This window comes from Pavona decussata, unplaced genomic scaffold, assembly GCF_977016875.1.
Source record: "Pavona decussata unplaced genomic scaffold, jaPavDecu1.1 SCAFFOLD_122, whole genome shotgun sequence".
NCBI classification, from domain to species: Eukaryota; Metazoa; Cnidaria; class Anthozoa; order Scleractinia; family Agariciidae; genus Pavona; species Pavona decussata.
In genome coordinates this window covers 121254-140000 of record NW_028145536.1, presented here as the reverse complement: position 1 = coordinate 140000, position 18747 = coordinate 121254, and the positions used below count along the sequence as shown (strand labels likewise).

The 18747-nt window shown below is 39.3% G+C and overlaps 1 protein-coding gene and 1 pseudogene across 1 annotated transcript; both read right to left on the bottom strand.

The window, feature by feature from the left end:
- Positions 1–3024: 3024 nt before the first annotated feature.
- Positions 3025–4199, bottom strand: LOC146469484 (neuropeptide FF receptor 2-like; annotated as a pseudogene).
- Positions 4200–15343: 11144 nt separating this feature from the next.
- On the bottom strand, positions 15344–17574 carry LOC146469483 (galanin receptor type 1-like). The gene has a single exon (XM_085123092.1). It carries the CDS (start codon positions 17443–17445, stop codon positions 16267–16269), a length of 1179 nt encoding a protein of 392 aa, XP_084979218.1. The 5' UTR covers positions 17446–17574; the 3' UTR covers positions 15344–16266.
- Between the last annotated feature and the right edge of the window lie 1173 nt (positions 17575–18747).

The following is an 18747-nucleotide window of genomic DNA, read 5'->3' as shown; positions in this document are numbered from 1 at the left end:
CGAATTCATTCCTCTGTAAAATAGGTCTAATAACTTGGCCTTTAGGGACTGTGCAATAATTATCAGGAGGGGGGGGCTGAAAAACCAGAGGGGGGGGCATTACCTAAAATTGCTGCCAAGATAGGGGGGGTCAAAGTAAAATCACTCATTTGACAGAGGGGGGGCCTTAAGTTTTATTCGAAATGAAAATAAACTTAAACGCAATTAAAGATTCTCAATACAGGCCTCATGATAGACTGTAACAAATATCAATACGAACAGCTGTTAAACGATTATTGAAAAAATTCCATCAAAATGAAAAGATAACTGATTAATTTTAACCCTTCTTCTATTTAATTAAGCTGACCCTATGTAAAGCAAAAATCATGCACTTGTTTTTTAGCATCCCCCGTAAAACAATGGGAATCAAACAGATCTCGTAGACAAGCTTTGTCGGTTTTTGATGTGAATAAAAGTAATGTTTCTTCATCGACTGAATCGATTTGCTGAATTCCATACATCTCTGGCTCATAACAAAGTTCAACAGGCTCTCCTCCCAAGGATCTAAATATAATGCAAGCCCTTTTTCGTCTGTTATTTGAAGCGTTCAATTTCCTGTTCTTTGATTTTTTTCTCTGCTCCTTTCTCTTTCTGGCTTCAGAAGTTTTGGATTTTGAGCCAATGTGGTAAGCACCCCGGTACTTAGGAAATGCTTTGTTTAAATCTTCAATCAAGCGATCAATATCCTTCTCGATACCAAATGTTACGTAAAGGCATCTATGGTAATGGTGGCGGCGAGGAGTGAGTGCGTGTGTGTGTTGGGGGGGGGGGGGGGGGGTGCGACGTTATTTTTAACATAACAGAGGGGGACTTAGAACTAATTTTTTAGTTTTGGAGGGGGGGGGGGGTACTGTCTAAGTTTTTGCTAGATAACTCTGGTTTTTCAGCCCCCCCCCCCCCCCCCCCCCCTTCCTGATAATTATTGCACAGTCCCTTATGTACATTCTGTGAACGTGAGAACGAATCCCTCGATCATTTATTCATTACGTGCTCCTATGCTACGAGTTTCTGGCTGGACTTAAATTTCTTGGTGCAAAAAAATAAATATAGACTTAGAGGACCTTTCTAATACTGATATTCTTTTGGGAATCTGGCAGAGAAAGGACGATTTTCTTTTATTAAATCATCTTGTAATTTTAGCTAAGCAATATATCTATGATTGTCGCCAAAAAGGTACCCATCCTTCTTTTAGAATATTCACCAATAAGATTAACTACGTTTATCGATTAGAATGGCAAATAACGAGGTCAAATAAGAACGAGTCCAGTCACAAACTTAAATGGAAAAAATATAGACTGTACGCTTTAGATACTTTATAAAGGTATAGTGCTCTTGTTCATTCTCCCTTAGTGACAAACTGTAGAAAACTAGGTTAATAAATAAAAATGATATGTATTATAAAAATAACTAGCATAACTAACATAAGTGTTGTATTTATAGTTAGTATTTTAGTATTGTAGTAATGTTACTATATTGTAAATAGTGTTACGCATTGTTAGAAATTTAGTTTTGTAAGTAATGTTTGTATTGTAAGCAGTGTTAGTGTTGTAAATAATGTGTGGTACTTCAATGAAAGAAAAAAAAACATTAAAAAAATCATCATTGGCAATTTGAGCCTGAAAGGTCTTAGCTTACCTGTTCTTAACTTACCTGTTATATTATCTCAATAAACTTATGAGGACGCGATCTGACCTATCATTTAGGGTTATGGGACAATATAGCCTGAAGTTTTACAAGTACTTTATCCGTATTTACACTGTTTATTTCAAAAACATGTAGTCAAAATAAATGTGTTCTTAACTGATTCTCAACCTGGGAAATGTTCTTTGCACGTTCTTCAATTCTAGTTAATCTTAGCCTCAACGTTGCTTTTTTGGTTCGTTCAACTGGAAAATTTTCGGCAAAAATGAAACTTCTGAAAAGGCAGTCCCGTTTTCCAACTGGAAACTTTTTCCATGGCCGAAATGCGTGTTCCATTTACGAGTTTCACAAGGTTTGGCCAGTTGAAGACCGTTCGCAACCATATCTTCGGTAAATAAATAAATATATAAATTAAATATAAATTAATTAAAGGAAATATGGCGGTTGCTTCTACTACCTCGGCGACTTCCAATGTGCAACAAGAAACCGGCATTTTATTCATTTAAAGCCCAGTGTCGGATTACCATTCGACTAAGTAAAGACAACAAAGGAGCACATGTACATATGGATATCGCACATTCGCCCGGCTGCCCAACGCAAAGTATTTCTTTTCTTTTTTTACACGGAATGCCCGTAGGGCAGGCCGTGTCTAGGTTTGAGTCGGGTATCTCCTTCGTCGTAGCCACAAATCTGCACATTAATTTATGCATTAAAATATGTCCTCCCCTAGTAGGGATGTATTGTCCTAATTGTCTTCAACAGAGGCGGCCCAATCAAAATCTATTATTTAGGCACATATCACGAGAGAGGGAACCCACTAATCCTTTCCTGTGTGACGTCAAATCATCATTTGATTTATTCATTAAACCTACATTAAATTCTGCAGAAGGGGTCTATTGTTCTGATTGTCTTCAACAAAAACAGCCCAATCAAAATCCATTATCGGCGCGTATATCACGAGGGAGGCGGAGTTATCAGCAAGGCGAATCTCTCAACGGGAAGACTATAAGTAGACGTACGTTTCAAGGCATTATGCAAGTGACTTGAAAGTCTTTGAAATTGATCTTCACGAAATTGAAATCTTTCGTCTCTTCCATTAGCGGCCAGTTAATTCAAGTTGTCCCTAATGTCCTTTATAAATCCTCTAAAAACAGAGTCAGCAAAGTCAGTTTATTAGGTTAGGAAGTGTCCGTAGTTGACATATTCTTTCTTTGTTATCATTTGTCCTCCTCCGCCTCCTCCTCCTTTTTCTGCTACTGTGGGTGCAGTTCTCCAGTTCTTCTACCTCGCCATCGTCTTTCCGTCCACATTTGTATTCTTGATCATTTTCTCCTTTCTTCCGTCTCATACTTGCTCTTCCTCTTCCTTTTGTTTTTCTTCTTTTTCATCTCCTTGGTCTTGTTCAATGACCCTCAGACAGATACGCTCACACCCAGAGCTAGTAGCACGTTTCCTAAGACTGGTAATTCCTGTCGTCATTCGAAGACCACTGGTACCAGCTCGGGTAGTAATTATTTCTTTAAGACCGTTTCGGTAGTTCTTACTAAAAGAAAAACAGATACATGGGTTGATGGCACTCCACGAATACACCATGAAGAGTGAAACAAACGGAATCACGGTTTGAAATGCGCAGATAGGTGGATTCTGCCAATGCCACATGAAAGTTCTAATAAAGATTAAGACAAACTGTGGACCTATACAAACAGTATAAGCTGTTAATATGGCTACTGATAAACGGATAATGTGCGTATTCTTTTGATATGAACCGGATCGACATAGGACATACTTTTCCTTTGTTTGTGCCTCCATTCCAAAGTCCAAGCTATTGTGCAGTACAAGATGGCGAAGACACACATTGGTACCAGGTAGAAAGTAATGAATACTGCCGTGAGATATCTCTTGTGAATTTCCACATGGTTAGCACCCCAGCGCTGCAAGCAATTATATGAATTTCCATCGTATATCAGTTTGAAAGTGTAAAAGTAAGGTGCATGAACAGCAATGGCTATAATCCAGGTACACGAAATGCAGATAAAACGCACTTTGGACGAGATTAGTTTTATCTGCAATGGAAAAACAACAGCTATGAACCTGTCGACCGATATCAACAGAAGGCTTTGGATGGAGACCATCAAAGAAACATCAGGGAGAAAGTAACAAAGCTTGCATAAGATGTTCCCAAGCACCAAAGGGGTATCGACCAAAAAGGCAGTGGAACCTGAAATAATACGTACAACATTCATCGGCATGATTGTCAAGGGAGTGAAGAGATCGGACACGGCCATGTTGAAAACATAATAATTAATCGACTTTTGCAGTTGCTTGTTTTTGCAGATGACAAAGATTACAAGGGCATTTCCAACCAGAGATACTAGGAGAATGATGAAATAGGCAAGAACCATGTGTACCGTTTCTAGATTGGAGTCTGCGAAAATGCAACCTTCGCTGGTACTGTTGGGAGGTTCATCCGTTTGGGATGAGCTGTTGTACTGAAATGTTGAGCTCGAGTTTTCAGACATGATTGTGTTGCTTTCTCTTAGTCGTCGGGAGAGCTGATGAATTCTTCTCTTGAATGACGGTTCTTACAGTATGTTTCACCAGTTGGTTGATATACGAGTGAGTTTGCTTTGTACTGAGTTTCATGATCAGCTTCTTCTGGGGTCAAAACTGGCCGTGGGTTGTCGGTTGAGTGACAGGGAGAAGTTGATAGTATAATGGTCTCAATTTTACATGTCCTTGCTGTCTTACAATGCACTTGTCAATGTCGCATTTTTTCAATGTGCCTGTCTTTTTACTTATCTTTATCGCGGTTAATTAATTCTGCCTTTAAACATACTGCTATCAAAGTCTAATCCTTCTGATAAGCTGCGCAGGATGTTTATAACTTTGATTGTGCTTGATGTCTGTGGATGATCAAATTTTAACTCCTGGGTATTCAAAAGTGATAGTTCTTGACAGGAGATCATTGAGTTTCTTTAATTGAATTTCTTTAATTTATTACCAGAAATCTAACACAGCAAATGACAACTTTTTTCAGTTTAACAGCTGACGGAAAAGTATAAGCACGGGATGTAATACTTTCAAAATTTACTTTTGCCGAAACAGGTTAAGAAATATTCGTTAGTGAACAGAGGACGTTTCTATTTATTCTGCATGGTTCTTCTAAGAGGATCTGTAGCCTGGAGACGCCCAATTTTGACAGATGGTTGCGAAGTTGGACTAAACTCGAAAATATTGTGTTCCTGGGATAATTTTGTTCCATTTGCTATCGTAGATAGTCCACGATTGATCACGATTAAACAAATTAAATTCAATTCCATTGATAAAGTCAACAAGTGGGTACGATTGATCCAAATTCAATTATTTTTATTCACATACATGCACAATAAAAACTCACCTGCTGCTGATTCGTATATATAGGAGCCGGGTAATTTTTCCATTTTTGGTAACGGTTGAAAAGGAAAAATATAAAGGACAGAAACGGGCGGAATCAAGTTTTTCGTAACAAAGGGTATCGATTTTGCTTTGCTCTTCTTTGAAATAATTAAAGGAAAAAATAATAATAAAAACAAAAACAAAAAAAAAAAAAAAAAAAGAAGAACTGGCTAATATGTAATATTTCGATCTGTGATTTTTTTTTTTGACCGAATCAGACGGCTACGGAAATTGGTGGCAATGCGAGGGCTGAGAAATTTATAAAGACTGATTCATGAAATTCTTTAAATTTTGACTAAATTAGTCTCTGGCAACTTGAAACAACTACAACCTTATAATTTGAATGCAAATAAATGTACAACACGTTTGCCGACCCTGCAAGGCATTTTACCTCACACATGCTGGTTCTTTAGGTGGAATAGTAAAACATTCCGTCTTTATAGTTTGGATAGTCAGCTCTTGGATTTAGTTTCTTTTTTTAATGATAAAAGTAATGAACATTAGATAATGCAAATTAACAGTGTGCCTTAACAATTGGCGTCAAAATGTTGAAGCACTGTTTCCTCCAAGCGTCTTCCTCCCTCTCCCTCCTGGAAAAGACGGAGGCGGTGACGACGTGCCCGCCGGTTTGCCCAACTAACATTAAACCATTAACCTGCGATCAGGCGTTCTCTTTATTTCGGGGGATCGAGCGCGAAAATGGTAGCGCGAAAGTCGGCGGTCGGGAGCAGGAAGAGAAAAAAGAACGCCTGATACAATTACTGCACGAGTCGTCTGCCGCCCCATTATTGCTTACGTGATGTTATCTTTTGTCATGCTTTATATGTAAGCCAATCAGATTTTACCGGAAACAAATTCATCTTGGAAGGCGCTAACCTTCAAAATTCTAAAAATATTTTTGAACTTATAATATTATGCCACAAAAAAATCTATGATTTTAAATGCCCAATTCTAAAATTTCTAAAAATACACAATGGCATTCTCTAAGCCGAAAAGAGCTGAGCTCTCAAAATTATTTTTTTTTCCCAAACTTTTATGCTTAAATCGAGGAGACAGTCAACCTCGTGTTTCAACGTCGTTATAAATGCTTCAGCGTCATTCCAAGCGAGCGTGAAAATCTTCAGCTCGAATGTTGACATTATCATGCTGTATTAAACTTACCGAGGTTGCAACTGTGTGAAACTTCAACGACTACCAAACCTTCGTCTGGTGAAGATTGCCACACCGTAACACTTTTCTCCATCGATCACTCAGCCATTGTTCAGCATTGCCGTAAACAATGTCGACGTTCCCTGTCCTAATTTCTCTGTCGACCTCGACGAATTCCCCAATTGTGGCAGCAGTGATTCCACAATCCTCCCTTTCAATATTTTCGACTTGTTGTTTTCGTATGTACTCTAGGGGACTCAATACAACAACAGATGTTTTGAAACCACTAGAAGAATGCAATTTTTTCATCCTGACTTTTGGAATCAACTGGTATATGACACTCTTGCCAAATCCCATTCGAAGTACGGCTAAAACATCTTCTTCTAAGTCATGAACGATCCTTCGGATGCATTCTGTCCGCTCATCATTTAACGATTCGTGGATAAAGTGTTCAAGAGACGAAGTAGAGCATCAAAAAAATCTCTGTTCGCATCTCCCTCGGCGACCGCCATGATTTTGGCCGTAAGGCGGACCGAGTTAAGGTTTCGGTAGCATTATCAAATTCTTTTTTCTCTTTGGGGTCGCGATGGGCCGAGAGATAAGACTTCGGGCCACGAGTTATTGTTCTCGGTATCGTATTTTGTACTCGAGTGGCACGAGTAAAGTTTTCGGTGGCGTTATCAAATTCTTCGCGTTCTCTGTACTCGGGCCGTGAGGCGCGGAGTTAAGTAATCGGGGAAGGGGAGGGTCCCGAGCTCCCTCATTTTTTTCGCTTTCTAAGCTCCCCCTCCCTTTCCCCGATGTATTCTGCAAGTCACTATTCTGTTGAATCAAAACATTTGGCTTCGGTTGTGAAGCGTTCGTGAACGTTTCTCTTAGCGCAGAGAGGGTTCTGGAGTCTATAGAACAAAAAGGTGAAGGCAATGATAGCATGTCGAGTGGCGAAGAAATCTAAAACGTAAGGATTAAAATCCGTGGATATAGCATAAGAGAAGAGGAGGTAACTTGAACATGGTGCATTCCGTTTCGTCTAATTAGCGAGGGTGACAGTTGTGCAAGAAATCATGAACCTTTAGGAGGTTTGTCGCACGAGCGGCACGAGCAGCACGCGCATGAATTTAACTCTGCATGATGTAGATGGTGGGTATCGAAAACGCGAATGCGAAATCGAAACAGAAAAGTGTAGTGACGTTTTGCAGCTTTCTTCGGGACCCTCGCAAGACGCTGCAGAATGCTCAGAAAATTCAAAGAATTCCAAAGATTCGAATGCAGACCTCACCGCTAGCAACGCGAATGTTTTACAAAAGAAGAATGGTCATGTCGAATCGAACGATCGATCGCAAGTGCACGCTGAGGGAGAGGGGGAAAGAGAGACAGTTTTCGACTAGCTTTGATTTGGGTGACCACAATAAGACTTAATTTTCCAATTTGACTTTATAGAGATGTAATCGGTGACGCGATCGCTATCGTGTCACACTCAGTCCTACGATGACAATTCTCGTGTTTGATTCCTCCGCCGGAAAAATCCTGACCCTTTATGGGTTATCGCGCGGAGCATTTTTATTACGAAACGCGAAACAAGACACGTGCAGAAAAATTGGCGGGCCAAAAAATACATCACGCACGACAAAATCATGCGAACGTACTTGCAATTTTGTCATCAGTTTTTGAATTTGTTCAAGAAGGAAACCGTTTTGCCAACAAACTTCTTTAATTTGTACCCTAGCCTGCTCATAGAGCTTTGTTTGGCTAAATAGTGTTTCAAATCGTTGATACATCCGAGTAAAAGAATTTGAGCTTACATGGATAAGTTGATATTAGAGTGTTTACATGATGTCAGTGTATACTAAATAGGAGAATTAGAAATTGTCAATTGTACAGAAATTTTTATCCATCGTCGACAAATGCTTCCCCAAGAACCACCCAATAAACAAGATCTTCAACAGACAGACACTAAAACTCACCTACTCATGCATGCCAAACATGAAAACCATGATCGCATCACACAAAAAAAAAACTGATACTCTCAAATGTAGCAACAACCCCAAACCAAAATCATGACCCGAGCTGCAACTGCAGGAAGAAAGCGGAATGCCCACTTGATGGTAAATGCCTCCAAGCGAACGACGGTAACAACAACTGAATCTTACGTGGGACTGGCACAACACATTCTTCCGAAACGCAAACAGACGCAATGTAACGGAACTATCTGAACAATATATGGACCCTGACGGACGCAAACAAACATTTCTAATTAAATGGAAAGTACTCAAAAAGTTCAAACCCGATAATAACATTAACAAGAAATGTGACTTATGTCTTCACGAAAAGTTTATTTCCGTAGAAAAGATCTTAGTAGCCTGAGCAAACGCAACTGATGAATTACCAAGTCCAAACCCCCCCACAGAAATAGATATGAACTCAAAACCTCTCGAAAAACGTAAAGTAACCGTTTGTATCATGGCACGTGAATTGTTTCACGCCACGAGCATAAGTAATTTATCGCCCAGCAAACGCTTGTTTAAATCACCAGTTCGAATGATTTCATAAGTCCATGCCCTCATATAAATAGAAACGTACCCAAAACCTCTCGTATAACGTAAGGTAACCGTTTGTATCATGGCACGTGAACTCTCTCACGGCACGTGGAATTGTATTTTATCGCCTAGCAGCTGCTTGCTTTAAATCACCAGTTTTTGATTACTTTATTTACTTTACGGTCATTCGTTGAAGTTGCGTGATGAGTGTAGTCAGCTCCTGATCATACGAAACAGAGCTGTAGCAATAAAACGATAAATCACTTCTGGAGCCTGAACTATTGTTTTCCTGAGTGTGTATCTCCGTCTATTTCGATCGATTTTGGGAAGTCAACGATGCTGGAAGTTATCTCTGCTAAAAGATCGTGGGCTTAAGCACCATAAGCATGTAAAGATCGACGTATGAATCAGTTAGGATCGACAGATTTGTATTTGGGTCGACCCGCCGTTCTATTCGACTGCGCCAGTCGAATAGAACGGCAAAAGTTCGACTTCGATTCAGACGTCGAACTTTTCATGTGCCGAACCAAATGCATACATTACGTATAAATTATATAAATTATATCTATCCCAGAGGTCGGTGCATTTCATCGACTTGGCATGCGCAAAAGAATTCATTCTGAACAAGATGGCGGGAAAAGAGGAATGCGCTTGTTTTTCTTGTTTCGAAACAACTGAATATACTTGTCTGACATGCGAAATATTTAAAAAAAGAAAAAAATCTTTTCTTGATGTGCACATGCACTTCAAACCGACAGAAACTTTCAATAAAGGCTATATCAAAGGCGAAGCGTCAAGACTTCTCAGAACAAAATCTTCAAAAACAACATTTGAAGAAAACATCACTCTATTCAAACAGAGATTACCTATCAGAGATTACCTCGATAACCTTATAGATAAAACTCTTTCAGAAGTCAACCTCCGCGAAAGAATGTCGGCACTACAAAACAAACTAAAAACACGCAAAAACATTTTGAGGTTTGTTATGGAATATCGCACTTCTGTGTCTAACCTAAAACAATTCAGATGAGTAAATACAGGAGCCATAATCAGGGATGGAGACCGTAAGCGTGGGGTCCACGCGTCCCCTTGTGTTGTACCAAAAAAATCTAGCTTTAGAAAAAAATTGCCCCCCCCCCCCCCTCCCCCTTCACGTCATAAACCCGCGTGAATACACGCAAATATGCGTGGGGCTACTACCTTATATGTGACACGGAAAGCAGCTGAGAAAAAAATCACTAAAGATAAAAAAGTCCTTACGTGTCTGAGTACATGTCCGTAGAGTGTAAGCTTTTTTCATTCATTCAACAGTAGCAACGCACGCAGCGCCACCGTCTTGGCGCCTTTTTGACTTTACTGTGAGAGTCATGTGATCAATAGGCCGCTTATTCCAACTTTTCCCGTCTTCTTTCAATTGCTACCTTTTCTTTGTGAGGGTCTAATTCCTTAAATGTGAGTACTGAGGAGATATTCCCTGGCAGAATTTTAAAATTTGGGCGCCATTTTGAACGGGTAGAAAAAAATTTCTATTTCTCCGCGCGCGATCCTGGCTGTTTACACGCGTGCGCGCACGCGCGTATGGCGCAATTTTTTTCTAAAAATAGATTTGTTGATACAACACATGGGGACAAGCCCACAAGTCAAAATGGCATCTCGTTACGGTCACCATCCCTGATTATGGCTCCTGGTAAATGACACTTGATAGAAAATCAGCCTCTGCTAGGGGATATCTACAAAGATCCTTCCTTACTTTCGTACAGAAAAGAGAGATCTTTGAAAGACGTACTCGTAAGAGCAAATTAGCTTTGAAGGTCATATTCTTCCTATCTCGACCTGTAGGAGCCGAGTTTGGCCTGTCTTTATTATTTTATCAAGCAAGCTCTTCCATGTCAGAATTCATCTTTCCCGCCATTTTAAATATTGTTGAGTACAAACAACAGCCGCTGACCACGAAAATCTACTTTCTCACTTTAGCTTTAATTAAGTTCGACTTCAGTTAGGTTCGACGTCTGAATCAACTGCCGAACTTAATTATTTGGGTCGACCTTAATAGGTATTAGGTTCGGCTCATGTAAAGTTCGACGTATGAACCGGGCCTAAGGCAGCATTTGTAATGACTACAAATTAATTATTTCGAACGCAATAAACTTCTGCAATCAAAAGAAACTCTTTACGAAATGCATCGAGAGATCTTACTAAGCAAATTCAAATATTTTCACTCGCGCATTTTCAGCTGGTTTAGGATTCACTTGTCCCGTGTGTCTTTTACATATCCTAAATGAAAGAAACATGCAGCAGCAACGCCATTTTTTTACATCACAAATGAAGTTCCAGTAGGACTCCACATAACGCATTATTAAGGTCCTTGAAACGATCATTCCTTGTTATCCCATCCAACTCCTACTACAGCTCTTTCTCCCCCACTTCGTCTTCTTCTTCTTCTTCTTCTTCTTCTTCTTCTTCTTCTTCTTCTTCTTCGTTGACGGCGTCTTCCTGCCCTCATTTCTCAGTATTCTTAAAAATTTTCTCCTTTCTTTCTCGGGATTGCTCTTGCCATTCCTTTTTTTCGTCTTTACTTTGTTCTTTTTGGCCTTCTTCAATGAACCTCAGACAAATACGTTCAGTGCCTGAACTAGTAGCACGTTTCTTATGGGTCGTAGTTCCTATTGTTATTCGAAGACTGCTGGTACCAGCTTGGGCAGTAAATATTTCTTTAAGACTGCTTCAGTAGTTCTTACTAAAAGTAAAACAGATACCTGGGTTGATGGCACTCCACGAATGCACCAAGAAGAGTGAAACAAACGGAATCACGGTTTGAAATGCGCAGATAGGTGGATTCTGCCAATGCCACAAGGAAATAAGAATAAAGATAAAGACAAACTGTGGACCTATACATACAGCATAGGCTGTAAATATGGCTACCGACAACCGGATAATGTGTGTATTCGTTTGATATGAACCGCATCGATCGCTGGTGGACATTTTTTCCCTTTGTTTGTGCCTCCATTTCAAAGTCCAAGCTATTGTGCAGTACAAGACGGCGAAGATACAAATTGGTACCAGGTAGAAAGTAATGAAAACTGCGGTGAGATATCTCTTGTGAATTCAGTTCACATGGTCAGCCCATTCACCCCAGCGTTTCAAGCAATTATATGAATTTCCATCGGTTATCAGTTTGAAAGTGTAACAGTAAGGTGCATGAATAGCAATGGCCACAATCCAGGTACCAGAAATGCAGATAAAACGCACTTTAGATGATATTAGTTTTATCTGCAATGGGAACACAACAGCTATAAACCTGTCGACTGATATCAACAGAAGGCTTTGGATGGAGACCATCAAAGAAACATCAGGGAGAAAGTAACAAAGCTTGCATAAGATGTTCCCAAGCACCAAAGGGGTATCGACCATAAAGGCAGTGGAACCTGAAATAATACGAATTAATAAATAATACGGAAATAAGGATTATTACGTATCACCCCTGGAAAGAATTATCTCTTAGTAATTTGATGGGTTATCACCCCCTAGAGAGGGATTATCACCTCTGTCCTAGTAACTCCCACTCCCCTAAATAGGATTTTAGAAAATATTTAAGAGAGTACGCGCGCTCTCGTAGGTCGATAGGTGTGATTAGATGAGAGTATGTTAACACGGTTGTGACGTCACGCTTTCTGTGTTTCTCGGCACAAATTGAAAACGTTTCAAAGCTTTCGCCAGACTCGCAAAATAATTTCAAGTACAACTGTTAAGGAAATGGAGAAAAATTTCCCAAATTTTGATGTGGGTTTGCCTATCTCTTCATCATCTTCATCAAGCCCGAGGAGAGAAAAAGCAAAAGAAAGAAAAGAGTTATTCATTTAACGAAGAACCACATCGCTTTGCCTGCCTCGATGACCGTGAGCTAGACGACCTCGTGCATGGAGGGAGCTGAAGCAACAATATACGCAGTAAACGTTTTTTTAAGGTAATTTTTCATCTGAATACTACAATTAAATTCTCTAAAACAACATTCTTTCTTCTAAAAAAATGTACACGTAAACGAACACAAAACTATATACTACAGACTATAAATGTTTCAAATCAAACTTTGCACGGCCGGTTGCCGTGTTTTGGCTGTCGAATTTGTATAACATTTATTTTCTCAGAGACGTTCTCAGCGTAAAAATCTAGTATTACTATTACTATTACTATTACTATTACTATTACTATTACTATTACTATTACTATTACTATTACTATTACTATTACTATTACTATTACTATTACCATTACCATTACCATTACCATTACCATTACTATTACTATTACTATTACTATTACTATTACTATTACTATTACTATTACTATTACTATTACTATTACTATTACTATTACTATTACTATTACTATTACTATTACTATTACTATTACTATTACTATTACTATTACTATTACTATTACTATTACTATTACTATTACTATTACTATTACTATTACTATTACTATTACTATTACTATTACTATTACTATTACCAGTTCCCTGCTAGCAAAGGTCTCTGACGGCGAGAAGGGAGAGAGACCTCAGCCGGTTCCCGACGCGTTCTCTCATGTAGCCGCCGACCAGATTTTTGGTCGAAACTGATCGGTTTCCAAAACCGGTTACCGTTAATACGCAATGCGCATACTCTGTTCAGATTGTGCGCTTGAAATCTCCGAGCCCACAGTTGTTACGGCTTCCGCTGGTTTACAAAAGTTACGCACTTCAGTTATTTCACGTTTGCCATCTTCAGAGTTCTAACTTCGCTTGATTGATGATTCCGCTTTGCGAAAGCATTCCTTACAAAGCGGTGAAGATTCCTTTTTAAAGTTAGCAGTGCTCTCCAACAAACTGCAAACTACAGCTTTTCAATCGCTTGTATTTAGCGATCGCCAGGTGTTCTGGCCGCTTAACTTGAAATTTACTCGGTACAAAAGGCAGTTTTCATCTTTGCCTACAGCTGCTGGTTTTACTGGTGTCCGTGGAGAATTATATTCTTTGAATTTGCCATGTTTTTGAGGAGTCCGTGGCATTTCCGCATACAGCTATCAGTAATTTCACACATCGCCCTACCGCGGTTGCAATTCGCGCGCAAAGCTCGTGCTACATGTGGCTAAAATGTCACTCGTTGCTAGGAAACCTTAGCGCATGCGAGACAGAAGATTCGTCGAGGGCCGGCAGAGGTCTCTATCCCCTCTCGCCGTCAGAGACCTCTTCTAGCAGGGAATATTACCAGCAACAACTTCAAAAATCTGGATCCGCTGCTTGTGCTATGATTCCTAACCAGCAAAACTTCCCAAGGCACGATGCGCCATTCAACTTTTCAACCATGTTCTTAGGCTCCCAAATTGGGCAAGTACGCCGGGGCAATTTCATGCAACTTTAATTTCAAGAGCACAAAGACATTCATTTTCAGCTTAAATAAACTCTTCATCTTGAAGGTCTTTTCCTTACAGAATCATATGTTTTGAACATTTCTTCTAGTTTTCCCCGAACTTTCGGTATTTTCCTGCAAGATTTACGAGGACTCAAAGCTGAAAACGACGTCAACTACACGGCGCTCGTTCGCGCTCGCCACAAATTTCAACTTGATTTTGACTTGATAAAACAAATATTTTGATATGTTCATGTGTTGTCAGATGCGCGCTCTCGTTGGCTTAAGTAGCAAATATGATTGTTCCGAGCGTATATTGATAAAATCTATTTCAATCAAGAAATAAATAAACAAACTTTCTCTTTATTTGTCGAATTATTTTTGAGAAATTTTTTTAAAAGCAATAAAGGACTTTTTTCCGCGTTTACATAGCTTCATCTAAACACCCCGGACGTTTGGAAAATTCTCGAACATAACTGTCTCGAATTCTCCCAACCCCCGTCGTGTTTAGATGAGGCTATGTAAGCATGGAAAAAGTCGCCTAATGCTTAAATCACCTCTGTCTTAGTCACTTTCGGAATTATCACCCCCTACGTAGGATTATCACCTGTCTCTTAATAACTGGGGGGGGGGGGGGGGGGGAATTGGTTATCTCCTGGAGAGAATTGTCACCTCTCATAAAGCTGCAATGGCGATTCCGACCCCTAGAAGAGGGTTATAAGTGACATAGCTACCACATTGCGGTACTTCGTTCCTTACCCCATTTCCCCCTAGATATTATTGTATAGTTTTTTTTAAATGACTAGTAGGAGCAATGCGTTAAAAACACTTACAACAAAGTTTGACCGGACTTGAATGCCTCGTTTTCATCATTTGTTCCTTATTCTTAAAAAGATTGTAAAGGAGCATAATCGGTTTTGATTGTAAATAAGATATTCTTTCTTCCAGTGCACCGCAAAGCATTGGTACAGCTGTACCAAATATTAATTTTTGATTTATGTTTATACTTGTCATTATCACAAAATGGAGCTGCAGATTGCTGCGTTACAGAGGTAATTCCCTCAACTTACCCACTATAGACAACAACATTTTAGCTAATAATTATTTTAATTTTCACAAACAACTACCCTCCTATTCATACACGATAAACCCTTCACCTACTTATAGTAATTGGTACAGACTTGGAAACCCATTCACCTGGGATTTCATAAAGGTTGCAAGTAAAACTGTTGAAACTAAACATAACCGCAATGCATCCCTGCGGATGGTCTAGACGATATTGCAGAAACTTCTTCAGCAGGTTTTTTTATGAGTCACACTCTGTACGGTCCAACACAATTCCTTTCATGTCGACAACCTAATCTTTTTCAGCCTCTTTACACTACAAAGAACAAAATGAATAAAGCGTCATTAACTAAGGTACATTTGCTAACTGTATTCACAATATAACGGGCCTGTTTCCCGCAGCGTTTGCTAACTGTAGCGATTTTACAGAAAGGCCATCATTTAATACGATTTCACATAGTTTTTGTCTTATTTGCAGGTTTTCATACACTCGGGAAAGTATAAACTTCAGCGAATACAAGGTAATGGATATTTACATAATCAATGCGCCGTATTAGGCTTCAAACAAGTTTCGTAGTAAAAAAAAAAATTAAAAAAAAAAAGAACAGTACGACAACTTAGTGTTGAAGATGAGCAGTCACGTTTAGGGTGGATATTAAATAAATGATACACAACATGCTAACGAGTCCCTTTTTATAACGTAACATGGAGTCTTAACAGTTACCAGCAAGGCGAACCTCTCAACTGGCAGACTGTACGTAGACGTACGTTTGAAGGCATTATACGGGTAACTTGAAAGTCTTTGAAATTGATCTTAATAACGGTCAGCAAAGTCAGCTTTTAAGGATAAAATGTGTCCGTAATTGACATAATCTTTCTTTTTTATCATGTCCTCCTCCGCCTCCTCCTCCTTCTGCTGCTACTGTGGGGCGCTTCTCCACTTCTTCTTCCTCGCCATCGTCTTCCCGTCTACGTTTGTATTCTTGATCATTTTCTCCTTTCCTTCTGTCTCATACTTGCTCTTCCCCTTCCTCTTGTTCGTCTTCTTTTTCATCTCCTTGGTCTTGTTCAATGACCCTCAGACAGATACGCTCAGACCCTGAGCTAGTAGCACGTTTTCTAAGACTGGTAATTCCTGTTGTCATTCGAAGACTACTGGTACCAGCTCGGGCAGTAATTATTTCTTTAAGACCGCTTCGGTAGTTCTTACTAAAAGAAAAACAGATGCATGGGTTGATGGCACTCCACGAACACACCATGAAGACTGAAACAAACGGAATCACGGTTTGAAATGCGCAGATAGGTGAAGCCTGCCAATTCCACATAAAAATTCTAATACAGATTAAGACAAACATTGGACCTATACATGCAGCATAAGCTGTTAATATGGCTACTGATAAACGGATAATGTGCGTGTTGTTTTGATATAAACCGCGTCGGCCGCTTATGGACATACTTTTCCTTTGTTTGTGCCTCCATTTCAAAGTCCAAGCTATTGTGCAGTACAAGACGGCGAAGACACACATTGGTACCAGGTAGAAAGTAATGAATACTGCCGTGAGATATCTCTTGTGAATTTCCACATGGTTAACACCCCAGCGCTGCCAGCAATGATATGAATTTCCATCGGATATCAGTTTGAAAGTGTAAAAGTAAGGTGCATGAACAGCAATGGCTATAATCCAGGTACAAGAAATGCAAATAAAACGCACTTTGGACGAGATTAGTTTTATCTGCAATGGAAAAACAACAGCTATGAACCTGTCGACTGATATCAGTAGAAGGCTTTGGATGGAGACCATCAAAGAAACATCAGGGAGAAAGTAGCAAAGCTTGCATAAGATGTTCCCAAGCACCAAAGGGCTATCGACCATAAAGGCAGTGGAACCTGAAATAATTTGTACAATATTGACCGGCATGATTGTCAAGGGAGTGAAGAGATCGGACACGGCCATGTTAAGAACATAATAATTAATGGACCTTCGTAGCTGCTTCTTCTTGTAAAACACCAGAATTACAAGGGCATTTCCAACCAGAGATACTAGGAGAATAATGGAATAGGCAAGAACCTTGAGTACCTTTTCTGCATTGGAGTCGGTGAAATTACAATCTTCGTCGGTACTGTTGGGAGTTCCACTCGTTGTAGATGAGTTGTTGAATGGCAATGTCGAGCTCGAGTTTTCCGACATGATTGTGTTACTTGCTCTTTGACGATGAGAGATCTGACGAATTCCTCTCTTAAATAACGGTGCTCAGTTTTGTTTCACCAGTTAGCAGATAAACAAGTGACTTTACTTTGTGCTGACTTTTAGAGTATATCGGCGACAAAACGGACCGTGGGGTTTTGGTTTTATCGACGACGGAAAATTAATATCATTGACTAAACATTATAGTGGTTTACATTTAAGATGTCTTTCAATGACATTTTCAATTTGGCATTGTGTCAACGTGACATTAATATTTTCTTTTGTTTGGCTTAATTGCGGTTATTCGAATTCTTTGTTTTAACATACTACTCTCAGAGCATACGCTTCTATGTATGTTTTCAACGTTAAAGTTTGTGGATGGTCGAATCATAAGTCTTGGGTATTCAATTGAGAGTTCTTCTCGAAATAATGTTTAATAGGTTTTTGGAGTAAAAGTGGTAACTAAGTTTCATAACAAGGAATCTGATATTGCGACAACGTTTTTTTCCCTTTTTCAACTCATATTATATATTTAACATCTGCGAGACGGGGAGGTGAAAGGTCTGCATATATTAAAAAAAAACATATTTTTGTCGAATCACACTAAGAAATATTTCTTTGGGAACAGAGGAAGTTCCTCTTCTTGTATAAACCCAAGCCATAAAGTCATTTTGCGTGGCTTTTCTAAGTGGATCTGTATACTGGAGGCGCCAAAATTTTGACTGAGGGACGGAAAGTTGGACTAAATCGGACAACTGTGTTCCGTGTTCTTTGCCAAAAAAAAACTAATAAAAATTTCTTAGAGGACACTAAGGAAGTTTATCTACTTGTATGAAAACAAGCGATAAGGTCATTTTCCGTGGTTTTTCTAAGAGGATCTGTAGACTGGAGGCGCCGAATTTTGACCAAAAACGGAAACATTTAACGGGCTCGGTGTAAAATTCAGCATCCATAAGACATTAATTTACCCGTGTAGAACTGTGTAAATCCACAGGTCTCTTTTGAAGTCGATTTTCATTTTTCTCTTTTAGACTTCAGTCTGCGGTAATTCTGCGTTTTCCATGACCGCAAGGGAGACATTTTAGGGATTTGACTACGTAGGTGTAATAGCAAACACACTCAACTCCCCAAGATAACGAGGGAACATTAAAATGTCACGGAAGACCTTCTTGATATAAATTTTAAACTAAATTAAGAAACATTTGAGGAGTTTGAAACGAATGGTAGCCAAGAGTTGACATTTTGCTCCTTGTTTCATGAAATCGCCGAAACATCATATTTTTATCGTTGATCTTTGTTTGTTAA